Source organism: Colius striatus, chromosome 6 (assembly GCF_028858725.1).
Source record: "Colius striatus isolate bColStr4 chromosome 6, bColStr4.1.hap1, whole genome shotgun sequence".
NCBI classification, from domain to species: domain Eukaryota; kingdom Metazoa; phylum Chordata; class Aves; order Coliiformes; family Coliidae; genus Colius; species Colius striatus.
In genome coordinates this window covers 15,085,209-15,112,670 of record NC_084764.1, presented here as the reverse complement: position 1 = coordinate 15,112,670, position 27,462 = coordinate 15,085,209, and the positions used below count along the sequence as shown (strand labels likewise).

At 36.2% G+C, this 27,462-nt stretch overlaps 1 protein-coding gene and 1 long non-coding RNA gene across 12 annotated transcripts in view; one reads left to right on the top strand and one right to left on the bottom strand.

Annotated features, from left to right (window-relative positions):
• STXBP6 (syntaxin binding protein 6) overlaps window positions 1-9,991 on the top strand; it is a 113,248-nt gene extending 103,257 nt beyond the window's left edge. For all 6 annotated transcript variants that reach the window (XM_061997665.1, XM_061997666.1, XM_061997664.1 and 3 more), the window contains one exon: window positions 1,139-9,991. In XM_061997665.1, coding sequence (XP_061853649.1) covers window positions 1,139-1,162 — 24 coding nt within the window. In that variant the 3' untranslated portion in view covers window positions 1,163-9,991. The remainder of the gene's footprint in view (window positions 1-1,138) is intronic.
• On the bottom strand, window positions 6,617-27,462 carry LOC133625608 (uncharacterized). Of its 6 annotated transcripts, XR_009818877.1 has the most exons (5): window positions 26,720-27,194; window positions 23,977-26,114; window positions 21,391-21,838; window positions 10,404-10,497; window positions 6,617-6,929 (listed from the first exon to the last, which is right to left on the bottom strand). It is a non-coding gene; the product is annotated as an uncharacterized LOC133625608 (long non-coding RNA). The 6 variants fall into 6 exon arrangements; XR_009818878.1 differs by lacking the exon at window positions 10,404-10,497 and having other exon boundaries at window positions 6,618-6,929; XR_009818876.1 differs by lacking the exon at window positions 6,617-6,929 and having other exon boundaries at window positions 9,778-10,497.

Below are 27,462 nucleotides of genomic sequence, written 5' to 3'. Positions count from 1 at the left end.
AAAAAACCCAAAAGAGAGTGTTTCTGTTTTGGCTGTCAGAGTTTGAATAAAAACATATATCTATATTTAGTTTTGTAAAGACTAGAACTTAGGGTATCTATCTTCCTTATGATACCTTCAGTTTCTTTGTTTGCCTCTGAAAATTCCTTCCACTTGCTCATGACAGCACAAGAGCTCATAGTTATGGATTCTGTATAATAAAAACTTACTGTCAGAGTTGCCTGCTAAAGACACATATTTATGTAAAAAAAAAGTCATCATTTGAGGGAAGTAATAAAATTGTTGAAGTCTTTTCATGGTACAAAGCGTTTCTAGTATATACTGGATATATACTGCAGATATACATCTGCAAGTAAGAGACTTTTTTTAAATGGCATATTTATGACCAGGTCTTTGAGTATCAAACACTTATGTCAATTAAACTTGAGTCATTTATTGGTCAGCATTTCACTAGTAGCAAATGAGGACTGCCCCTATGCATTCTGGTTTCTAAGTAACTTCCTAATGGGTTCACTCATCTCAGCTTTGTACAGCCTGCAGTTATCTACAGATACTTTTTTTTATACATAGCATAAAACTTAAGTTCTCTGCTTAGTTTTTCAAAGCCAGTTTGTCTACACCTTTTACACAGGATTTAACTCATTTTAACTCTGTTATTCCCCCTCTTGTTCTCGGTTTTAATTCAATTTTTTAATTATTTGAAATGAAAATAGTAATCACAGAGGTAGAAAGGTTATCTGCCCTTAATTTTTCATTGTTGTGAAGTGGCAGAGCTGCTTGTCTAGGATTTCTGATTATATTTAACAATACAAATCATTAGGTCTAAATGATCTAATGTGTTTGTTTATAGCATCTTGCTCTAGCCCTCCTCACAGATAGTGAAATAATAGAACATCGGGAAACAAAGTTATGAAAGCAGGTAAGTCCTGTCTTGTCAGAATAGGAAAGGGAGACTTTGCGTATCAGTCACAGCAAAGGGAAGGATTCTGCATGTCTGTGTGCAAAGAAGTTACAGGTTTCAAGCATCTTCTGGAGGATTCAGTTTACAAACTCTTCTGATCTAGACAAGCTATGTTAGCTTGACATAGCAATTGCTGCCTGTGAGATCTCTTGAATTCTTTTTTTGTTTGTTTTTCAGCTTGCCATGAAGCACAAATGCTGAGATACTGCCCAAAGCTGAAGTCTTCCCAAGAGAAACTGGAAAGGTTACGTTCAGCAGTTCTTACAGGAGATGCAGAATTCTGTGTGCTTTTTTCTTCCAGTTCAGCAGAGATGCATTCTTTCAGTTTTTTGCAGGGAAAGTGTTGCATTTCTACTGTTTTTGAACTTACTTTTATTTATCTTTTGTAATATTGCTACACAATCCTGCAGTACTTTGTACCTGTATTTTAGTTGTTACAGGAGTGAAAGCAAACTGGATAACTGGACCAAATAACAAACTGATCAGGATTAAAATAGTAATACTCTTCCCATTTGTACAGAAAATTATTTAACTGGTCGTGGATGTATATGTGGAAATAAAACTCAAAGAAAGGTATCTTTTTCTTCATTTTATGTAGCATCAGCAGAATGTGAATGTTGGAATTGAACACCTGGGATTATTAAATGTTGTGGAGATTAGACTGTTTAGTCCTGGGAAACAGAAAAGCTCGTTTCTTCTACTCTGTGTAGGAAGTTTTACATTTGCCATCACCAGCATTCAGAAATGCATATCAGAATTTCACTGGGGAACCAGTGATGCATTTGAATATTTCTATTTTCCCTTCTGGATTGATTGTATGAATACTATAATGAAATCTACAGAATGTGTGCTTGAGGCTTCAAAATTAAGGAAAAAAAAGTAATTTTACATCTATACACACATAGCTGTGCCTCAAACACAGTCTAGAATTTAGCAATCTGGTATAAAATAACATTTCATTTTTTTTATTATGATTCTGTGGCTGAAGGTCTATGTAAATGAGGATGCAAAGGCCTGGGAAAGTGAGAATGAACCATTTTCCAAGTCATCTGTTCTTCATAAATTGTATAGTAAGAATTTTTTGGGTACACTTTTACATTAGCTAGTTGTCTTGTTTTTAAAACATGAAAAGCATGTCTTGGTTCATTAGAATCATAACTTCTAGTTTGGATCTCAGTTTTCAATATACATCCTCACTGGAAGGGTGACTCTGCTTCATTCTGTATTCACTATATGTAATATGTGCACTGTATTCTCTTAGAAAAGTAAGTAGGTTACTCCTTTGCTTCACAACTGTATATTAACATTTTTTTAAGATGTTCCAATATGCTTCTAGAATGAAGAAAAAAAGAAAAAAAAGATACTGCACTGTTTTTTTTTCTAAACCTGTAAGCTAGAAACAGGAATATTGTAGCAGAAGTTTCTTCTGAAGATACCTGCTCTTAATTTCTATCCTCATCTTACTGGAGAGCCAGAAAGCTGGCATTATATGAATATACTGCAGCTTTTACTTTCAATGGAGAATATGATTTTTCCATTATTAATGACACTTTAAACACTCTAAAATACTCAGAGCAGCACTTCTAAGAGAGATAAAAGCTTCTGTAGTAACTGAGAATATTTTAGTTACTGGTTGAAGTAACTGAAAATCTCTTGGAAATGTCTACTTTGTAGAAAGATACTTGGCTTTAGGAGAACTTTCTCATTTGAGCTAAGAACACTATCTAGTTAACTGATTGCATTAAAACTTTCTATCTGTGGGGGTTTTCCTGTAATTTAAACTGTTTTGTACAAAGCTTTTTATTTAATTTCACACTGGGAATTGAGAGGAGGTAAATTTATCATCTGTATAGTACTATACAATCATTTAGATCTGTTTAGCATCAGCACTGTCAATTGAAAAGGAATTTGTCCACATCTGTTATAAGTCAAAAGAGGCTTATTAACGACATGTTCGGAACAACCATTTGAGCTACGTACAATTAATGCTTGCTCAGTAAACATCAGGAGCTATCCAAGCACTATTGTAATGACTATGGGTAGTTCTGCAAATTAACCAGGATAACAGTCCTTCATTTGAAGTTAAATGTCTCCTAAAGACAAAACATTAGGCTATTCTTTTAAAAATAGCTGCATTATAAATTAGTTGAGGTACATATTTACTACATAGATATCTTCCGTTGATATCTTCTGTTTCCACTCTATTTAAACTATATTCTGCTGTTAACCTCACAAGTCTTTCTCCTGAGAGAAAGAAGGAATTGGTTTTGAACTACTGCCATCTAGCTGGTCTTTTGAGCTTGTCAATAATTTAGAAGAAACATCTAAACCACAGATGAGATCAACCTGAAAAGAATTAGTTGTCTGAACTCAGATAAGAAGGCATTGGTTTTCAGATGTTTACATGAATATCATCTGAACAAGACAAGATCACTGCTAAGTTCCAGACCTGTTGTGAGTTGAACTGTTAGTCCCACTGACAGTTTTTCAGCCTTTTTTATTTTTTTATATCCTCCAATAAGTATATCATGTTATGTATCATAACTTGGGACTTTTATCCATCACAAGCCATTTACAATGGGAATTCTGAGAAACCTAGTGTTATTGAATGAAGGAGAAGCTGTTTGTCCGTGTGTTTACTTTGTTCTCACTGTTCATTAAACTACAAGATTTGGTAGTTCTTGAAAAAAAATAAATCAGAGGCGTATAAATATCTATCCAAAGGTAAATCCTACAGAATTGCTATTTCTTTCTGGAACTTAGCTTGTGGTGTATACAACCTGAAAGTGTTAGGTAGCCATATACATAAAACATACATTCAGATTAATGTTTCATATGAAAGAATGTATTTGTAAATTGTAACATCATTAATAGTTACTTTATCTTTTTACAGTTCTGCAAAGAATAAAAATAATGTATTGTTAGACTTGACTACTGTACTGCAATCTGTCTTAAAAGACTACTTTTGTGTCTAGTAAAAGTTGTACATTACGTGAAATATTAACACAAAGTGATCTTAAAAGTAGGTGGGTTTTACTATGATATGCCAGAATTGTAAAACTTGCTGGTATCTATTGTAACCAATTTCTTGAAAGTTCTCAAAGATGTAGAAATTATTTTTTGCCATTCTGGGGGAAAAAAAAAAAAAGGGACCTGCTCTCTTGAGTCATTACTGGCAACCCTGATCTTGTCATTAAATAATTAACTGTGATCAAAGCAAAACTGTCCTTGTATTATGTATTATTGAAGTTATCTATTCAGGATATGAATTATTTTTAAGTAACATTTTTATCTTTCACTCTATAAAACTGAATAAAAAATAGCTTCTGCAGTAAGTATGAAATCTTTCAAGAGAAAAAGTACTGTAATTAAAAAATAAGTAATGGGAACTGTGTTCTTGCAGGTTCCAGACAGTGGTTAACACAAGTTTAAGTTTACATCTTTACTTAAAGGCTGTACAGGTTAAAAAAGAACGTCTGTGTTAATTTATTCTCAATCTGCTGTAAAGTGCTTATTTTCAAATTGTTTTATTTTGGATATCTAATTTTATTGATACATTTTTGTCGAAGTGAAAGCAATTTTATTGCCATATGGGAGTATAAGCATAAAGGTAGAATTCTTGTTCACACAAAGTAGCATTCCCATATGTTCAAATGAGGGCTACCTGCAGAAGATGAGTGTGTTGCAGAATATGGTTGCTGTCATGCTCCTCAAGGCACAATATTTGACTGACAAAAATCAAATAAATATCTTTGCAGTGTTGCTAATTAATATTTTATTAGCTCTGCAGAAATTCCTTGTCCTGTAGTGATATTGAGTGACAGCTTCTAGTATCTGCTGCCTTTAAATCTGGAATTTTTCAGTTTTGAGACTTGTAAAAATATTAGTACTGAAATGACACAAAGCCTCTATCTCAGTTTTCTTAATTTACTGCATAGTTTCTATCTGAAAAGCATCACAGTGGGATTAGTGGCTGACAGCTCATTCTATAAATTGCAATGACTACTCAAACCACTTTAGTGTAACAAATTTCCAGTCAAATTCCTTTATTGGCAAATGCTAATTCCCGTCTTACTGGAAGTTTTGTTAAAATCTGTCATAATTTTGACATCCAAGGATTGTAAAGCAACAGAGTAGCATTTGGCCAGGCACTGAGTGATTCCCCAAGTCAGGCTGCAAGTGCAGCTACTTTTGTCAGGGGAATCTAGAAATATCACCCAAAAAAATAGTTTCAGGATTTTTCTTGCTAGTAAAGTCAGTGTCTAACAATGATGGAAAAGCTGTGGGAATGGTAGCAGTAAGGTATTTTATGTTTGTAAATTGAAAAGAATGAAGAGCTGTATAGAATTGCTAGAGAGTACAGAGCATAGGGTTTCTAGGAGGTGATGATGTTGTTTTGCATAAGCCAAAATATAGGCTTGTTTGTATAATCATAGACTGCCTAGATATTTTTTATGAGATTTTTATGAGTTCCAGCACAGTGTATTGAATGGGATGTACAGAAACCAGCATACTGTCCAGGAAATCTTAAAAAAAAAAAAAAAAGAGAGAGAGAAAAGAAAAAAAATATGCATGTACACTGAAGATTTTATGATGGCTAGAACATATGTAAGGTATTAGAAACACTTACTGGAGCAAGTTAGCAAAATCACATTTGTATGTGAAAATACTTTATTTGCCAGACTTACCCTGGGGATAACTACTTTAACATAAAAATATAACGATATGTTCAAATGAAAGAGAAGAACATCTTCCAGTAAGAAGATACAAGTCCAGTAGCTTTCAACCCTTATCAACTATAGCTGAACGCTAGAAAAATGTTATAGGCACATCACTACAAGCAATTCAGATACCAGGGTTTAAAGAGTTCCTCAGTTCCATTCTGACAACTAACTGCTTTATTGGCAAAGCCAGGAGACAAACTAACTTGAAGTACTTTTGTGGATACCTAGCCTTTGTGTTTCAAGCAAGTGTGATTTATTTCACAAATAGGAATTCTAATAGAATCTACACGGCTTGACCTGCAAGTTAAGCTTGCTTGACATAGTATGGCAGAAGTCACATAGCCATAACTTAATGGTTGTCATTTTAGTTTTTGCAATTACACTGGTTTGCATTATCATTCTTTTTCTCCCTTTTCTGAACTTCCGCCCAATAAAGCATTTCCATTCTCTGTAAGTGCAGATAAGAGATTTAGTTAGTTGTCATATATATTTTTTCTAGACGTTAGTACCACAAATGTAATCAAGGTAAATGCTTAGCTGGTTTTGCTGCAGTAAACGGAGTTCTTCATGGAAGCTCCGTTTTTCTATGGATTTTTGAAGAGTCTCTCAGAAAGGCTTTGAAGAATGACATAAATGTTCTGTGCAGGAAGTTTGCTGAGCTGAAAAAAAAAAACCTAAAAAATGTATAATCAACAATTCTTGTTAATTCTATTACATTAATTACTATAAACAAAAATGATGATGTGTGTTCTTTCTTATCTGTTGTGTATGGAATGGTATCTTAGAGGAGATTCAGAAAAATTTCAATCTCTCAGTTTGAAAAGGTAGAGCATATTCCCATAGTGACTTTTAATGTCTTCCATAAACTCTTGTGTACAGGAAAAAAATTAATTCTTCAGTTATTGGTATTGAAAATATGTGCAACTGTAACTTGTGAGAGTGTGGAAGGGGTGTTTTAGAAGTTTCTAATCTATCAGAGTTTAAAATTAATTTTAGCCGTTAGAATACACTTCTTTCATGTGAGCTGATAGTTAAAATTGACTTACAATCAGCGATAAGCTTGGCCCCTTCTGGATCTGACGCTTTAGTTTCTAAAGTGGAACATTAGCTTGGATGTGTGCTTTTTGTTAGCTATGGACTTTTTCTTCTCCTCCTTTGCTTACCTTTGCTTTCTTCCCAAAGAATGAAATGTGGACTATGTAGAATGGTAGTGAGTCACACACTTTGAAGCTCTTTTGAGATAACTAGGGAAAAGAGAAGGTGGGATGTGTAGCTCAGTGCATTTTCCTTTAGTCTTGACAGCCCAAATAGATTAAGACTCCCCCACCTGACACAATAAATCAAATCATTTAAAACTCCTTTGAAAAGACTGGAAAGTTAATATTCTTTGTCTCAATGTATGAATTTCATGACGTAATTACTTCTGTGAGCACCATAAAATGATTTAGCAACTGTAGGAAAAAAATGCTAGAAGGAATAAAAGTATAGTTCTTTCTAGTCTAGCATTAGGCGAGGGATTACCACAGAGTATTTGCTGTAAGAGGAAAAAGAGACTTCCCAAGCTTTCTGGAGCATCTAAGGAAGAGACATGAAAAAATGTACTGTCTTACTTGTAATGGTAGTTAAAGCTAGAATTCCAATGTCAACATCAGGAGAATTAAAAATTAATTTTGTTGATTCTGTAACTTTAAAGTTAAGTAGACAAGACAGTGCATGCACTGGATTAATGTCATGATCATTAATCCTTGCAGTCACCAGAGTCAGTTTCATTTTACGATAAATTACATCTTTATTGATTTGCAAACAAAACAATGTTTTGATGACACAGGCAGGAGGGAGCCTCTGTTTTGAGGTTTAGTTTAGTTTTGGTTTAGAGAGGTTTTTATCTGTGTTTCCCTGGTTGTGTATTTGCAGTTTTCTATGAAAGTAACAGCTGATTTTTATGCCAACACTTGTCTCCCAAGCACCGTCCCTGGGGTCCAGAATCAACTGGATTTGTGCAAGTCTCATTCACACCCAGATAATACTTGTTTGTGTCTTTGTATGGAAAGTAAACCAATTCACAGAAGCACAAAGTGAATATGTAGAAATTCTATTACACATGCAACACTCATGTACAAATCCTCCATTTTCTAAGGAGTTCTGTATCCCATATCGCAGATTATTTGTATCTCAGTAAGATAAAAGATGAAGTCACCTGCAGAAAGCAACTGTCAAAAAAGAAAATATCTTCTTGGAAAATTATTTCTGAAGCAATAGGATAGTTGTCTACTAGATAATAAATCCTTTCATGAGCTTAACTATTAGTTCAGAATCCACTGTTTTCTGAAGAAATACATAAAGAATGAGCTGGTATTAGAAAACTTATTTTCTCCCTAGTTGGAACTCAGTGGTGAGGTCAGGCTGAATGGTTGGATTTTTTTCCCTTCTACAGTTTTCCAACCATATCACTCTAGTTTTTTTTAAAAAAAAAAAAAAATCTGGAAATCACTTTTAGTTCTAAATATCACTAATTAAGTTGTTGACAGTAAGTCAAAGAAATGATGACTTGAAGAAGAGAGAATAATTCACTGCCAAATAATTCTTGTTCCTGCACAATACCAATTACATCCGGAGCTGCAGAGTAGAGGTCATGATCTATAGTCTTTGAAATTTGTTAACAATATCATAATTAGACTGAACTTCTTCACAGTGCTTTTCTGTCCCAAATTAAAGCACAACTATTGACTCTGAAGGAGAGGCATCCTAACCAATCATCCAAGTGAAAAAGCAAAATAATAGTGCTGTAGTTTCCTTTTTCAAAAATCAGTGTATATGTGAATTTATACATATAGTTCCTATAGCATTAGTCACTTGAAGCAATTAAAATTGATAAACAGCTACACTGTGCCAGCAGTATGCTCTTGTGGCCAAGAAGGCCAATGGCATCCTGGGGTGTTTTAGAAGGGCTGAGGGCAGTAGGTCAAGAGAGATTCTCCTCCCCCTCTACTCTGCCTTCATGAGACAGCATCTGGAATATTGTGTCTAGTTCTGGGCCCCTCAGTTCAAGAAGGACAGGGAGCTGCTGGAGAGAGTTCAGCGCAGGGCCACCAAGATGATGAAAGGAGTGGAACATCTGCCTTATGATGAAAGGCTGAGGGAGCTGGGGCTCTTTAGCTTGGAGAAGAGGAGACTGAATGGTGTTCTTATTAATGTTTATAAATATGTAAAGGATGGGTGTCAGGAGGATGGAGCCAGGCTCTTCTAAATGATGGCCAATGATAGGACAAAGGCCAGTAAGTACAAGATGGAACATAAGATGTTCAGAAGAAACATAAGGAAGAATTTCTTCACTGTTTAGGTGAAGAAATTGTACTGAGTACTGGAACAGGCTGCCCAGATGGGTTGTGGAGTCTGCTTCTCTGAAGACATTGAAAACCCACCTGGATGAGTTCCTATGTAACCTACTCTAAATTGCCCTGCTGTGGCAGGGCGGTTGGACTAGATGACCTTTTGAAGTCCCTTCTGACCCCTAAGAATCTGGCATTCTGTGACCTTCAACTAAGAAGCCAATCCAAACTGCTGTGTGATGTGTGTTCTTTAATTACCCAAGTCATCATGTTGATATTTACTCTACCTTTAGAAATACAGATATATGGCATTTATGTAAGTTTCTATGGATACCTGCTATGCAAATTTACCCAGAAAGGTATTAATAATGCCTGGTCAACTTCCCATGAGAGAAAAAAAAAAGAAGAAAACCCCTCAAAACCTGAATTTTGGAATTTTTTATTTTAGTTTCTTTTGAAAAATGCAGCTCTAGAAATTTTATAGGAATACAATGCAAAGGATCAAAAAAATTATAATGAACTTGATTTTCACTTCTGGCAAACAGGGCACCTGGCTTACAGAAAGTGGTAAAGAGAAGAATAGATTGAGTGTTTTTTCTTGGAGAAATGTTCAAATCTAAAAATAATCTAAGGTTCAAAACCACAAATATTAAGATTGTATTTGGGAGTGAAACAAGTTTAAAAAATGCCAATAAAGTATATTGACCTGTTCCAGGAAACAAAAATACTGGGCAGAACTTGAATAATATAATAGAACAAACACTTAAGGCACTGTAGTATTTATTGAGTTCAATGATATCTGAATATCTCATAAAAGAAAATAAGCAGAGTTGTCAGCCAGCTCTCATATGCAAAGAAAATGCAGTCATTAAGAAAGAGCAATAACAGTCTAATGTTGTTTAGTTACCTGCACCCTGTAAATACGTTGAAAATGTCTTTGATTTATATGTTGGATTGAGGGAGTTGCTGGACATCTTGCCATTAAAGTTTGTTTTGAATAAAACAAAACTGATCTTTGTGTTTTAAAAAACTGCCTCAGGTATTTGACCAGCAAAAAAAGATATGGCTAGGAATCACAGTAGCTAAAGCCTCACTATGACAACAAATTGAAAATAAAAAACATTTAGCATATTTCTTAACATTCAAACACAAATGGGCTTTTTTTTTTTTTTTTTTACACAAAACAACACATTTTTTCAAATAGTTACCATTTCATCAAATTAATTCTATTTGGCCAATTTTGGACATGATTTGCTTGTTCCTTTTTTTTTTTTTTTTAATATCTTAGTTGACTAACTTCCTCTGGCAGTAATTCAATTTTTCTGAGACAGATTCTTACACTCAAATGCATGCAACATTCAAACTATAAATGCTGGAGTATGCATCTACCTTATCCTTGTTCCATCTTATTATGTTAATTCAGTTTTGTTATCCTTCTCTTTGTACTCTCCTCTTCATCATTTCTCTTTCACTGCAAAAGAAACTGTAGAGTTTCTGTGATTTTTTTTTCCTTTTTTTGCCCTTCCAGGCCAAAAATAGCATTCACACAGTCCCAAACCCTTTTTACTACTTTTGTTATAGAAAAGTATCAGTTTTCAATATTGCTTGCATTCCCCTTGGCTCTTGCACACTGAGAGATCTGACATGAGTGAAGAGCACTAAAAGGCAACAAAATTGATCTGCAAAGTCTGAACACATTTAAGTCCTTTAGTGTAGTAAGGAAAGACAGAGAATACATAATGATGACTTTCAAGTCTATAAAATGATAATATAAAGAATAAAGGATTAAAGTGTTTCATAACAGTTTAAGAGGCAATGGTATTACAATCGCAGGAAAGCAGATAGAAATTACGCAATAGAACATATTTCTTAATCATATAAATATTATTATCTCTGAGATTTCTGGAGACTAGAAATGATGAGGATATGATTTATCTTCTCCTGGGGCAGATAGCCTCAATATCCTTTTCATCTATATCATTAATATCTCTGTGGCTTCCGATCTTTTTTCTATTAGCTGTTAAATAGATTCAATCAAACTGAATTTCACATCATCATTATCATTGTACTTCTCCCAAAATGTACTCATTACATCATGAATTAAATTCGAGTGTAAGTGACATTTCCTTGAGCACTGCTTTTAAGTGTCAGTTCAGTACATGGCACATTGGAAAAATCTGTTGGGGTTACTCTGAGATACATGTCTTTGCACAGAAATTCTAAAGGTTCTAGGAAATTAAGAGAAATTAAAAGTATAAAAATCAAATATGAGGGGGGGAAAAAAGTGAAATTGACTGGCTTGTCACACTCCTGAATAACCTTGTCACTGAATATTGTAAGCAGGGTCTGAAGTTCACAGTTGCCTTTAATCAAAACTGACCTGTTAAGATCTTTGTGAATACAACTGAACAGCTACATTGCAAAAGTACAGGACCAACAGCATCACATAGCCACCCAGAAACCAAAACCTCCATGGATGACACTTCATGCCTAACAGTATTGGTATGTTATTTTTCTCTGTTTTCTTTTCTTATTTTGTTCACACTTGCTATTAAGTATGAATGTAAAAACTTCAGATGTAAAAATTCCCAGAAATTAATTGTTAGACTGCTTTTTTCGACACTACCTGTAGAAGGGTTTGATAAATTAATATTTTGGATTATATCTCAAAACATCAAGAGCAAAAGACGAAGATCAGAGTGAAACTCATACATTTATATTAAATAGCTGTAATCATGTAAAGAGGAATATATTCCATGGCTCTAGGACTCTGATTTGAATTAGGTGTTTCACACGTCATTTGTGTGAATCCATGTCTGATGTTATCTAGTGGCCTGAAAGTAGTGAGCAAGCTATTTTGGTCCGTAAGTTTTTCTGATGTAAATTTTTGCAGAAGTCAGTGATAGTAAGGAATATCTCAGCACCTGATCTAGATGTTGTCCCACACAGACATATGGTATCAATATAAGGTGACATTGCCTCAAGTAACTTAGGTAAGGTGAAGGACTTGATAACATTGACATACCTTCAGGAATTGAGGCACAGGACACATTAGAAAATCTTCTATTGGTATTGCTTATTATGTATCTACTCCTTAGTCAAAGATACTTTCTTTTTTATGAATATCTCATACCCTACGATCAATCCTAGTCAATTTTTAAAGTGAAAATACAAAAGAAGCTGCCAGTTTTACAGGCATTTGAGGTTTTTATATGATAGTTTCTGTGAAGGCTATTAAACAAAATTGCTGTTTATACTCTAATCAATACTAGAATTTTTTTTTTAGATGTGGTTCAGATCTCTTAAATGACATATATAATTTTTAATGAATAATTGTTGAAAGTTTCAATTCAGTCCTACAGTCTTGTACATTTCTTTCCGACAGCTTTAGATCAAGTTGATCATTGAATCTATACCTCCAGTTATACTTCTGTTTAAAACAGATTAACCCTGCAATGAAATATGCAGTTCTTAACCAGTGATCAAATACACCATATCTTTAACCCCTGTGAATGGAAGTAAGGGCAGTTGTTAGTAAATGTTAAAAGATTAAATTCAAAGCATTTATTCAATTACTATTAGCTTTATTTCAAAAAAACAAAAGTGTTCAGAAATTAGTGATTTGATGACTGTGATTTTTTTTTCACTTTCTGAGTGAAACACAATTGCCTGATAAAATATGGCATTAAACAGGTATACTTCTGTTTAAATATTTGAACTCTGCTTTTATTTTCTGCATTTTCCTTAGCTATATTTTAACGTAAGAATTACTCTATTATATTTTACAGTTTAAAATAGAAGGTCATGCTTGGTAAAGTTCTACTGTCCATTAAAATAACTCCTACAGTTTTGAAAATGATTGGAACAATAGGTATATTGCTGAAATCTCTTTTGCTTTTTTCTGTCAAAAAGTATCAAAGAGAAACAGGAAGAAAAAATAAAAAGTGTCCTTTTTACCAGTGAGGTTCAAATACAACAGGGTAATACTTTAAAGCTATTTTTGGAAATATGCTTAAGGGGTTATATTTCTGTTTCTACAGCTCTGTAGCTGATAGAGGGTGATTATTGTCAAATAATACTTATAAAGCTCAAGGATTCTGGATTTTTACTTGCCAGTGATATAACCCACTGTTTTCAGAAAGCAGATCCTATTTTTTAGGAGAAGTGTTAATTCAAATCTGAAGGTTTAAATTATCTCCATGTTTATAGGAGTAAGCCCACCATTTTTCATTAACTATGTTCATCATTAAAACCACATCCATATCATCTCAGTGAATTTGAATGTGCAGAAGAAAACTCTACAGTTGTGTACTATACAAAATTGCAATTTGTATGTTATAGAACATGGAACAAATTCTGATGGAAATGAAAAAATAATGAAAAAATAGATCTCATCAATATATGTTTCAGATGTTAAGCATAAACAATAAAACAATTTCTCTTGCTTGCTTTTTGTTTTTTTGCCAATTACTTAGCTCCATTGTAGTCATAGATGTTAATGGTGAGATATGTAGCATTTAGGGAGGAGGTTGAAGCTAGATTCTTTTGTTCATTTAGGATCCTAGTGGGTGTTTTTTAAAAGCATAATTATCATCTTCAACTGGCTTCATCATAATCCACAGTCATATTCTTTATGATAAAATATCTTTGCAATTTTAACTGCATGTGATCACCTACCTTAAACTGTTTAACAGTTAAGAAAAGCATGTTTCCTAAGGAAAGCTGAAAGCCTTTCATAACCACAGTTGTTACATAGTCTTGAAACTAGTAACACTATTACAAAAACTAATGACACTTTTATTTTTTTTCCCAAAAATAATAGACTTCTGCGACATGTTGTAAGGGGAATTTGTGTTGTCAGACCTGGACAGCACAGCTGGATTCTGAAAAGCACTTGTATACATGTGCAGCTCCTGTGACAATAAGTATTAACATTGTTATGTATTTGGCTCATTTTGGTTTTATAAGTAATTCCAGAATTTCTCACAATGGCCAAAGTTAAAGAAAATCATATTCAAAATAATTATTTTTTAAAATGTATTTTGACATATGAGTACATTGTTTTGACTTGATATTCTGAAATCATTGAATTGCTTGGTTTTTAGTCTGTTTTAAACAGACCACATTATAAAACAAAAGGTAGAGTTTGACTTGCACTGAAGATGGTGGGAAATCTATTTGAGATTTTTGTGTTCTGCTTTAGGGCTATAGTTCAGAAACTTTTAGATATTGCTCTATATTTTAATAATCCAAAGACAATGAGAAAGCAAAAGGCTAGCTGAATAGAGCTATTAATCTTTTTCTGTATAAAGAAATAGTCAACTTCTAACTGTACTTTTTATTACAAAATACAGTCGTAAGTACTGAACATTCTGGAATAAAGTCTGCTTTGATATCCTTCTAATAGCTGTTGAAATTGAAAATTTTCTTATGCCAGCACCCCACAGCCCAGCTGGTGCAAACAACAGATGCTTCCTATTTTCTTAAATTTTTTCCAGCCTCTGGATTATTTGCTATGCAGACGCTGCTGTCCTAGAAGGGTTCATGGATTTCTTGTAAAGACTGGATATGCTTACATTAATTTTCTCCATGCCATTTTTGGTGAATTAAGCCCGACACAACTGTGAGTGTTCCCTTTTGATCAAGCACTCCAGACAAGGACTACAGTTCATTTAGTACCTCTCAAGTAACCATGTCAATGTGCATTATAGAGCATGATGTCTGAGCAGCTGTTGCTTCTGTCTGCACTAAGCAGGCACATTTGCAAATTCATGAGTTCTTTTTGAAATTCATGAGCCATTTTCTGCTCAGTTTTTCATTTTGTTTTCTACAGTAGAATATTCAGAAGATGTAATTGTCTTTTTTTTTTCTTCTGAAAGCATATTGCATCTTTTAAAATGTAAAGAAAAAAAAGGCAAGAATGAAAATAAAATATGTATATAAATACAAGGTAAATAAAAGCATATGTGAATTGCTCCTTAGCTTCCTCCTTAGCTATTATTCTTTCTTCATTCAATACATTTCCAGATGAAGTCATGAGGCATATGTAATTTCCATTCATTTTATCAGCTTGTAATTACCTGATTTTGTTTGTTTGTTCGTTTTGTAATAGCAAATTATCCTGTTTGGTGATGTGTTCCAGTGACAAAATATTTTTCTGTGCTCATATAATGGACACAGAAGTTACACCTGACTGGTATATGATGATGAATAAAGGCATGCCTTTTTCTTCAGTCCCACTCCAGTGAATGAACATCTATGATATGAAGGTATCAGCACTGATGAAAAGTCAGAACAATGAAAATCTATCATGATTTCAGATTCTGATTCTCTAATCTCAGATATCTGAATAAAAAAATAAGAATCTAGGATTCTTCTTTGAAATATAATCCTAAGTCCAAATAAATGGAAAAGTGAAAGCATACGTCTCTTTCTCTGAACCTCATTTGGTAAATAAGTTCTTTGATTTCTGCTGCAATGTATGTTGACTGATTGTCTGTAACAATGTATTAGAAATGATGTCTTAATGTCTTATTAGAAATGATATCTTATGTCTTATTAGAAATGATGTGTCTTATGGGTTTCTGGGTCATGGTACTTCCCTCGCTTCTCTTAATATCTCTCACCTTTGGAAATTAGAGCAATGATTTAGGGTGGGAAGGCACCAGCTTTTTTTTTTTTTTTTTTAAAAAGTAGTCTTTTCAGATGTTCCCAAACTGAGTTGATTTGTAGATCTATCTTCAGACATTGAGTTGTTTGCAGACTTCTAAAATCATGCAGTTATACAGTTGTATTTTCTGTGTCAGTCTTTCCTTTATGTGAAGACAGTAAAGCTTACCTTTAAGAAGAGAGGTGAGACTGAGAAAATCTATCTATCCATCTATATCTATATCTAAACAGAAGCTGGATTAGTTTTTCCTACAAAACAGTGTTCTGATTTAGGACTGGTAGGATTGCCTTTTTGTATTATGCAGAACAAGATGCACAAAAGCAAAAATGTATTTGTACAGTAGGTGAGGCTACAAGGAAGTTTTGCTTCAAGAAAACAAATGTGTTATTCGTCACTATTTTATCACTTTGCTGCTGCTTAAAATGAGATTATCACTTATCTTAAACAATTAGCAAGACCCCAAAAGCCTTCAAACCAATGAAAAGTCTACAAGTTGAATTTTAAAAAAAACCTGTAGAACTCAATTAGAACGGTAAAAGGAAACCTGTATAAAAAGAAGCCTTCCAGTTTTGGAAGGGCAGACAAAGATATTATGAAGATATTATGATATTGATTATGAAGATATTATGAAATAGTACTGTGGACAGATGAGGCCTTTCTTCCTGATTAATAGATCTTTCTAAACTTGATCTCTTATGAAAATTATTTTCTTATCACTAAAAAGCAATGCATTGTCTCCACAGAAAAAACAATACAAATAAAATTAATTTTATTCAAAAAATTAGCCACATAGCAGTGAGTCAATCCCTGGATGCCAGCTACCCACCAAAGCCATTCTACCCCTCACTCTCCTCAGCTGGACAGAGAAAATATAACAAAAGGTTCATGGGTCAAGATAAGGACAGGGAGATCACTCAGAAATTACTGTCACAAGCAAAAAAGACTCAATTTTGGGAAAAGTAATTTCATTTATTACTGATCAGAACAAAGAAGTGCAATGAGAAATAAAAACTAAATTTAAAACTAAATACAAGGTAAATAAAAGCATATGTGAATTGCTCCTTAGCTTCCTCCTTAGCTATTATTCTTTCTTCATTCAATGCATTTCCAGGTGAAGTCATGAGGCACATGTAATTTCCATTCATTTTATCAGCTTTCAATTACTTGATTTTGTTTGTTTGTTTGTTTTTTAATAGCAAATTATCCTGTTTGCTGATGTGTTCCAGTGACAAAGTATTTTCTGTGCTCATACAATAGACACAGAAATTGCACCTGACTGGTATATGATGATGAATAAAGGCATGCCTTTTTGTTCAGTCCCCCTCCAGTGACTGAACACCTCTTCTGATGAATCTCCTCTGTTTTTCATGCTTCCTTGAGTCACGAGAAGGTAAATAGACAGCAACAATCAAGAAGATAGTTAGTTGTACCCTTCTAGCTACAGGACTGAATTTTATGTGGACCTTTTGTGAACACCACCAAAATACATTTTATCCTACGCGTATCCACTGTTACACACATCGTTAGGAAACCAAGTCAGAAAAGCAATTTTGCCTCTTACTTATGCCAAGCAATGTAGATGACACAATACTCTAAGGGCTGGACAGAATTCTTAACTTTTTAATTTTTGACTCAGTGCAAAACCCTCCTCGGTAATTTGATGATTTTCTAAAAAAGACAGAATCACATATTTGTGAAAATGAGTACTAATGTTAATAAACTGCACTAATCTTTTATACAATGCTGCAATAGGCATTTGTATCAGGGTACCAATACCTGTTCCTATTCTTCTGTATGTCAATCCCTCCATAGCTACCCACCCTCATAACAGTCTGAAAAACAAATTTTGCAACTCTACCCAAGAAAAACACCCTGCCTAGAAGACGGAACAATAGAGCCACAATGGCTGGAACATCCCAAGTGTATTCCAAATTGTCAAAAGCTATTGCAGTTAACCCGAATGAGTAAGGGAGGATGGAAAAAACCACGTCCCTCCGTTTTTGCAATGAACTGAGTGTCATTATTGTCACTAAATTCTGAGAGGGAATGTCCAAGTTGCAGAAATGACAACCAAGTCATGTCCAAGTACTGGCCTAGCTCCATACCCAGTGATACAACCATACCATAAGCCAATAGCAACCAGTATATCAGAATGAGTGCTTTTGTCCCTTTTCCAAAGGCCATAAACACTATCACAGAGAATACATTGAGAAATTATTGGCCAACACCATTTAAGCATATAAATCAACATTGTGGCCAGCAGCTTTTTAATATCAGAAATGTACACAAGAAAAATTGTTTCAGCCCACTCTGTCTTATTTCAACCCTGCGGGCCCCACGTTGGGCACCAAATAATGTTGTGGTATTGTCCAGCGGAGGACAAAGAGCCACGAGAGTGCTCGCTCACTCCTCCCCCTCCCAGTGGAGCAAGGAGGGAAACCAGAGATAAAGGGGAAAAACCCGCATAGGTTGAAATAAGAATGGTTGTTCTATTAAGAACAACAATAAGAAGAAACAAGTTCAGGGAAAAAAAAAAAAACTGTTTTAACAGTAAATGAGGGGATATACAAAAGGAATGGTGCGTGCCACAGTTGCTCAGCACCCGGGACCCAACACAACTGCTCCCGACTGGCAGCTGAGCTCGCGGTTCCGCAGCGCTGCCCCCAACTCGCTCCCTGCCTATATGTACTGGGCATGATGTCAATATGGTATGGAATACCTGTTGGCCAGCCTGGGTCAGCTGCCCATGCTGTGCCCCTTCCTACTTCCTCATCAAAGTTAACCCTATCCTAGCCCAAACCAGGACAACTCCTTTTGCTACAACGTAACATCTACATAGCAAAGTACACCGATGTTCCTTCTCATGTCTCCATAGAAGCTGAGGCCAGTGACTGCGATACTATAGGACAATATAGAAGTGTATTAAAACAGCTGTGAGAGAAAGCCTATATAGTGTCTTTCCAAACTGTCTGGCTCACACTAATATTATTATTGTGTACACTAAATTTACATCTGACTTAAAAATAGAGGAATAGGTATGCAAAATGAACAGGCAACCAGTGCTTTATTTTAGAAAATCTTTAAAAGAGAAAACATTACAGAACTGTAGAGCATTGACATGCAAAGAAAAAAAGAGGACAAAAAGTATCCTATGAAATATCACTAATTTACTTTCAAAGTACCTTCTTCCCCAGGCTTTTCCCTTCAGAGCACATGGAATCCTAAGAAAAATAGTGTTCTTACTGTTGTGCAAGACAGTCATTGTTTTGTAGTCTTCAGTTCATTTTTTCCCTTAGTGAGAGAATATTGTCCCTAGATTTTCAGCAGAGAGAAGGGCAAGGAGGACGGAAAAGGAAAAACAAAGTGTGAACATGTTCTGCTATGTCTCAGCCGTTTGAATATATAATCCTTCTTTCAAAAACAGACCAGAGACAGTACAGCCACAAGACATCCTCAGCAAGTGTAGAGGTTTTGCCTGGGCCAGGTTTTTGGTGGCGGGGGGGCTACAGTGGTGGCTTCTTTAAACAAAGAAGATCTGCCAGAAGTTTCCACTGTAGCTGATAGGGCTAAGACGGGTCCCTCAGCTGACCAAGACCTGGCCAATTAGTGACTGAGGTAACGCTTCTGTGAGTAACAAATACAAGACGGGGAAGAAGTTGCTGCACAGTTGCTAAACTGCAGCAGCAACAGGGAGTTAGAATGCGAAAACCCTGGGAAAAAGCCCTGGAAGAAAGACTCCGCTGTGATCTGTGGCGAGGACCAAGGTGAGACAGCTGTGCCCCTGCTGTCCATGGAGGTCACCAGGAAGCAGAGATCCACTCACAGCCCATGGAGGACCCCATGCTGGAGCAGGAGGATGCCTGAAGGAGGCTGGGACACCGTGGGAAACCCACGTTGGAGCAAGTTACTGGCAGGACCTGGGAGACCTTGGGGAGAGAAGAGCCCACATGCTGGAGCAGTTTGTGAGGAACTGTATCCCATGGGAAGGACCCACACTGGAAAAGTTCATGATGGACTGTCTCCCACGGGGAGGGACCTCACAGTGTAGCAGTGGGAAGTGTAAGAAGGCCTCCCCCTGAGAAGAAGCAGCGGCAAAGTCCATCTGTAATGAACTGTCCACAACCCCCATCCCCTGTGCTGCTGGTGGGGAAGGAAGGAGAGTCCCAGGAAGAGGAAGGGGTGGGGAGATGTGTTTTAAGATTTAGTTTTATTTCTCATCTCCCTGTTCTTATTGTTCCTTTAATAAATCAAAGCTTTTTCTTCCCAAGTTGAGTCTGTTTTGCCTGTGACACCAATTGCTGAGTGATCTCACTGTCTTTATCTCAACACAAAAACTATTCATTATATTTGTCTCTCCCACATCAAGTTTAGGAGGGGGAGTGATATTACAGCTTGGTGGGCACCTGGCACCCAGCCAGGGCTAAACCACCACAGTAAGGATATCCTGTGCAATGCTAGTTTGAAAATACATCTCAAATCATATTTGAAAATATGTTCTACCGCAAGACCAATCATTAGCATTACAATCTTCTTTCCATGTATACTTTCCCGGGAAAACATCCTCCATGCTGTTATTTTGCTAGAGACAGTCACCTAAATTAATATTGTTTATTTGATATCTTAGCATCTTGCAAAATAGAAAGAGCAAACCATACAGCAAAAAGATATGCTTAAAATGAGAATTAGCTCACATCATGAAGCTGAAAAGCTATTCTTTCATTCCCAGGGGCGAGGAAATTTCTAGCCTGAGCTGAAAAAACATTTAAACTACATGAATGAGATCAGTTTCTGAATGCTTAGAAATACAACTCAAATCAGCTGAAACACAAGTCAAGTATTGCTGAGACATTTTAAATTAAACTTAGCATTTTCATTTCTATGTGCTTCAAATTAATTACTTGCATGCTCTTGATTTACAAACATTTTCAAACTTGAGTCTGTGAATTTTTTTTTTTTTCTGGGATATTTGTTTGCCCAAGAGGTAATTATAATTTGTGTTCTAATCACATTATCTGCCATACAATATATAAACTGTCAACTTCTTCATATCATACTTCCACTGTAGAATCCTCTGGGAAGTCTGTGCTTGGGGTACTCTAAGTAATTTAAATCACAGTTTTTCTGTGCTTCATTTCTTTGTCATCAGAGAAATAGCTTTGAATTCTGTCTTAGGTTAATTTCTGGTGTATGAGACCAGAATGTTTCTGACAAAGCTGAAAATAGGATCACTTCTAAGTTTCCAAGATTCTCAAGCTGAGAGAAGGTTTAGCAGCATTTATATTAGATCCACCTGTCACAATTTCTAATTGAGACAAAACTATATTATCCTGTCACGTGGTCATTGTTCAAAAATATATAGTACAAACTTTAAATTTTGTACATGTTAGTGACAAATGCTATAATGATATAACTGTAATGGTAAATTTCAGTCAGCCAGAAGGCATGACAATGTTATAACGCTATGATTGAATAAAAGCTTGAGCACATATTACTAAAATATTGATTCCTAAAATTGCCAGGGGAATTTTCTTCTTTTTACACACATGCCTTATAAAGCACCTTCTGTTAAGATAAATGAACTATCTTAATTTTTGTGAACTTTTAAAATCTTTTCAAAAACATTTGAAATATCTGTTAATTGTTTAAGTAATATTGGAAAATACATGTTTTCAATATCATACATTCTTGCAAGACTAAAAATCTTACCTTTAATATTTCAGAAATGCTGACATCCTCCTACTGCCTAGCTCCTAGGTTCCACTTACAGTCCTCCTCCTCTGTATCGATAGCCCTAAGGCATTAAGACCAGATAGTCACAAAATCTTGAACAGTGTGGAGGTGGCAGGATCTTTGAGGTGGTGTTTATCCCAGCAGTCCACCTTTGAGATGTTTCGCTTGGTGTCAGGTTAAGGAAACACAGCTCTGTAGAACAGTTCTGTTTTGTGGAAGTTCCTGATGGACTTGCAATGAAACTTTCCGTTACCATTATTTCTTTTGGATGAGGAAACAGTTTCCAAGCTAGCTGTAGCTCAAACAGGGCACTCCTACCAATTGTAGTAGATCGTCTCCTTGGGTAACCAAAGCAGCTCTTGAACCTTAGATTTGACTTTAGAGTCGTGATTTCTCATTGCCTGACCTAGTTCTTGGAAGAAAACTGTGAAAAAAAAGAAAAGGAAGAAAAGTCTTATTTCTTTGCAGTCAGTCATGTCACTGCAGTTGCTATGATCTGAATTTTCTGTGTCACCCCTTGATTTTGTCTTGGTCTCAGTCCAAAGATTAAATAGAGCACCCTGAAAGGATTTTAATACATGCATGAATATACACACAAAAATCTTAGTAGTATTTCCTTTTCAAAAATCTCATCTGTTTATACACAATTTTATGTCTTGAGTCAACTTCTCCAATATTCTGGACATTTTCAGATGCATTTCAGTGCATCTGTAGGGATTGCCTTGCCTTGCCCTGTGAACAAAGGAAAAAACAACAGCTAAAGAGATGCAGAATATTCCGTTTCACTCCCTAAACTGTACGGGTCCTGGTGAACTTCACTAGAGCTGAAGTTGGGGCAGGACTAGTAGGAAAGTTCTATAAAGTTGATTTACATTCAAGTGCCATCCATTTGCAAAGCAAGACAAGGTTGTTGGATGTTTGCATTACATAATTGCTGGGGTTTGTGTATTCAGAATTGACAAACAGAAAGTGCCTCAAACACATGGCACTGGGCAGTTCACTAACGCGGAGTTTAACAAAAAGCTCCTTTAGCCTGCCTAACTACCTTGACAAGTGTTTCCTCTATAGCCAGCAATTCATGAAAACTGCGAGGACTGACTGAATATTATTTTTTCAGTCATATTTACAGAGTAATGGAAATCTCTCGGCTCTGGACATAATTCTTCAAAGCTGCTTTAACATGAGATAGTGTAAGAGACTAATTTTTTTGTTCCTCAAAAAGTGAGGTTTAACATAGGCACACGTGTAGCAAATTATGGAAACTGACTGGGCAAGAGATTAACTTCTATTACCAACACAAGTCAAGGCCATGGTCACTTCTGATTCTCCTTCTTACCTTAATGTTTGAAGGTTTTTCACTTTAATTTTTGGTTTAGTCTGTACCTCATCCACAGGACTAGCTCTTTACCACATACATACTATACTAGATTTTTATACCATATTATATTTACTGTCAAATGCATTGAAATAGAAAAGTTGTTAATCAAAAAGCCCATAAAAGAAAATTAAAACTTCAATTACTTTTTGCAGTGAAAGAGTAAGAAGCGTGAAAAAAAGTTTTAAAATAACTTTATACTAGTTGTTTTTCTTTACATCAAAATATTTTGCAAAAGAAAAAAATCATGCGTTTTTCAAACTTTTCCTTTTTTTTTTTTTTTTTTTAAATAGGACAGTTGTTATAAAGTCCCCCAAATATCATTCAGACACAAGGTGTTCCAGATTTTGCAACTTCTTCTGATACAGTATTGTCTCATTGATAAAAAATTTGCCATCTTAGATGACATCTTGCACCTTTGGAACTGTGAGTTGGTAAGGATATCTCTTTTGGGTGTTACCTTTTTGGAGGTTTTCTGTCATTGAGGTACATGTGAAATTTTCTCATGTTTCTCTGTCAATGATATTTCAAAACCATGCCCCTTTTCTTTTTTTTTAATATTTTGCAGCTATACTTACTTGCTGCTGCAGAGAACTGGGCAATTCCTGTATTTTTTTTCTACAACTTTGATGTTTCTTATATTTATTAAATTCACATCTCGCTTTAAATGAAACTGAAAAATTTAGTGTAAGACTAAAGACAATCAAGTATGGTGATGCAAAACAAAAAATCAGGACATGTAGTGAAACTCATCATGTTACTTTTTATCCTATAACCCTTTAAACCATTCTGGCTTTTGTTCTCATTGTACCCTGATACAAATGCCTATTGCAGCATTGTATATAAGGTTAGTGCAGTTTATTAACATTAGTACTCATTTTCACAAATATGTGATTCTGTCTTTTTTAGAAAATCATCAAATTACCGAGGAGGGTTTTGCACTGAGTCAAAAATTAAAAAGTTAAGAATTCTGTCCAGCCCTTAGAGTATTGTGTCATCTACATTGCTTGGCATAAGTAAGAGGCAAAATTGCTTTTCTGACTTGGTTTCCTAACGATGTGTGTAACAGTGGATACGCGTAGGATAAAATGTATTTTGGTGGTGTTCACAAAAGGTCCACATAAAATTCAGTCCTGTAGCTAGAAGGGTACAACTAACTATCTTCTTGATTGTTGCTGTCTATTTACCTTCTCGTGACTCAAGGAAGCATGAAAAACAGAGGAGATTCATCAGAAGAGGTGTTCAGTCACTGGAGGGGGACTGAACAAAAAGGCATGCCTTTATTCATCATCATATACCAGTCAGGTGCAATTTCTGTGTCTATTGTATGAGCACAGAAAATACTTTGTCACTGGAACACATCAGCAAACAGGATAATTTGCTATTAAAAAACAAACAAACAAACAAAATCAAGTAATTGAAAGCTGATAAAATGAATGGAAATTACATGTGCCTCATGACTTCACCTGGAAATGCATTGAATGAAGAAAGAATAATAGCTAAGGAGGAAGCTAAGGAGCAATTCACATATGCTTTTATTTACCTTGTATTTAGTTTTAAATTTAGTTTTTATTTCTCATTGCACTTCTTTGTTCTGATCAGTAATAAATGAAATTACTTTTCCCAAAATTGAGTCTTTTTTGCTTGTGACAGTAATTTCTGAGTGATCTCCCTGTCCTTATCTTGACCCATGAACCTTTTGTTATATTTTCTCTGTCCAGCTGAGGAGAGTGAGGGGTAGAATGGCTTTGGTGGGTAGCTGGCATCCAGGGATTGACTCACTGCTATGTGGCTAATTTTTTGAATAAAATTAATTTTATTTGTATTGTTTTTTCTGTGGAGACAATGCATTGCTTTTTAGTGATAAGAAAATAATTTTCATAAGAGATCAAGTTTAGAAAGATCTATTAATCAGGAAGAAAGGCCTCATCTGTCCACAGTACTATTTCATAATATCTTCATAATCAATATCATAATATCTTCATAATATCTTTGTCTGCCCTTCCAAAACTGGAAGGCTTCTTTTTATACAGGTTTCCTTTTACCGTTCTAATTGAGTTCTACAGGTTTTTTTTAAAATTCAACTTGTAGACTTTTCATTGGTTTGAAGGCTTTTGGGGTCTTGCTAATTGTTTAAGATAAGTGATAATCTCATTTTAAGCAGCAGCAAAGTGATAAAATAGTGACGAATAACACATTTGTTTTCTTGAAGCAAAACTTCCTTGTAGCCTCACCTACTGTACAAATACATTTTTGCTTTTGTGCATCTTGTTCTGCATAATACAAAAAGGCAATCCTACCAGTCCTAAATCAGAACACTGTTTTGTAGGAAAAACTAATCCAGCTTCTGTTTAGATATAGATATAGATGGATAGATAGATTTTCTCAGTCTCACCTCTCTTCTTAAAGGTAAGCTTTACTGTCTTCACATAAAGGAAAGACTGACACAGAAAATACAACTGTATAACTGCATGATTTTAGAAGTCTGCAAACAACTCAATGTCTGAAGATAGATCTACAAATCAACTCAGTTTGGGAACATCTGAAAAGACTACTTTTTAAAAAAAAAAAAAAAAAGCTGGTGCCTTCCCACCCTAAATCATTGCTCTAATTTCCAAAGGTGAGAGATATTAAGAGAAGCGAGGGAAGTACCATGACCCAGAAACCCATAAGACACATCATTTCTAATAAGACATAAGATATCATTTCTAATAAGACATTAAGACATCATTTCTAATACATTGTTACAGACAATCAGTCAACATACATTGCAGCAGAAATCAAAGAACTTATTTACCAAATGAGGTTCAGAGAAAGAGACGTATGCTTTCACTTTTCCATTTATTTGGACTTAGGATTATATTTCAAAGAAGAATCCTAGATTCTTATTTTTTTATTCAGATATCTGAGATTAGAGAATCAGAATCTGAAATCATGATAGATTTTCATTGTTCTGACTTTTCATCAGTGCTGATACCTACATATCTGTTTTGATTTAAAACATCAAGGTTTAGTTAATCAGGAATTCTATGCCTAAATAACTCATCAAACACTCCTAAAAACAATGTAATTATATATAGTCAAAGATTGTTGCCGCTACCGGTAACATCACCAGGCCACTCGAACGGATCGCTCAGCCCACCCCCGCTGAGGGGACAAGATCACTTAACGGGTGCGGGAAGTGGCTGCAGATGGAAGGGGCAGGGGGGCTCACTCCGTGCCGGGCATGGTGAAGGCGGTGGCGTCGGCTGCTGCTGGTCTCGGCAGGGGTCGGGCTCGCTCTGTGTCAGCTCTCGGCTGCGCCGGGTCCTTTTCGACTCCTTGACTTTGTAAAAACAATTGTATAGAGGAAAACTTTTTTTGTTTGTTTGTTTTTTTGGTGTTTTTTTTTGTTTTTTAACTAAAAGCAGTTTAATAAAGAAGCAGCAAAGCTGCGTGCGTGAGAAGCAAAGCAAAAGCAAACAAAGCTGTCACTCTCCACCTCCAATCAGCAGCGCTGTCCGGCCACCTCCCCAAACTCTGTCCCGTCCGCCTCCAGGTGTCATCTTTGGTGGCCAGTAAGGCAGCTGATACTCCTCATTTCTCCCGCCCCATTTCCTTCAAGCGCCATCTTTGGCGAGTTGTGGTGCAGCTGTTTTTTCCCATTTTTCCCTCCCCCACTATATACAGGCGCCATCTTTGGTAAGTCGTGGCGCAGCTGATTTTTCTCCTTTTTCGGCGCTGCCCACCCCGGCGCCTGCGGCGCAGTCGGTATTACTCTCTGCTGCATTTTCTTTTTGGCTCCCCTCGTGTGCCCGATGGTGCCCAGTCTAACACGGGGTCGCGCCCCCACACTCTCTCCTGATCATCCTGCCCCGTACCCCTGTCCAACTCCGCCCGCTCACCATTCCCCGTCCCCATCCTCAGGAACTCATCCCAGGGGTAACTCACCGGGCGGGGCTCAACTGGGAAGCAGCTGTCCCGCGGGGGGCTCTGCTCCGGGGCCGTATCCCTCACTCTCCTCGCTGTTAAATTTATCACATTCCGCATTCGTACACAGCAACGGACCTGTCTGTGCCTCCAGATTCTCCATTTCCATGCTCATGGGAGCCTCCTGATCACTACAAACTCTCTCCTCTGTCTGCGCTTTCTGCCCCTCCCCCCGGATAGCTGCCTGCGCCGGCAACCAAAACTGTTTCTCCTCTGATGCCGTAGACAGAATCCTCTTAATCTCCCCCCATGCTTTAAGATACTGACCCATCCCCTTGGTCCCTGCTAAGGCAGCCTGTAACATCTCCTCCTTCACTGCCGTCCAATTCTGGACGTTTAATAACTTTGTGGGTGCCTGTACCACATGCCGCCTCCGCATCCACAGGATGCACGTGGTTGTGCGATTAATCCACTCATACATCTCAAGCACCACCGCCTTGAGTACCTTAATCACCTGTTCCAACTGTACTATGGCCGCGGATGTCCTGCATTCCGCCAATCACGTCGGAGTCACCATATGTTGCCGCTGCAGGCAGCATCACCAGGCCGCCCCCGCTGAGGGGACAACATCACTACATACACAGTATCGATAATGCTTTATTCCCACTCCCACTAATTGTTTACACCATGTGCTTTTATCTGCTAACACAAGCACCTCCTTTCACTCCACCCCATGCCTGCCTCTTCTGTACCCTCCACCTCTC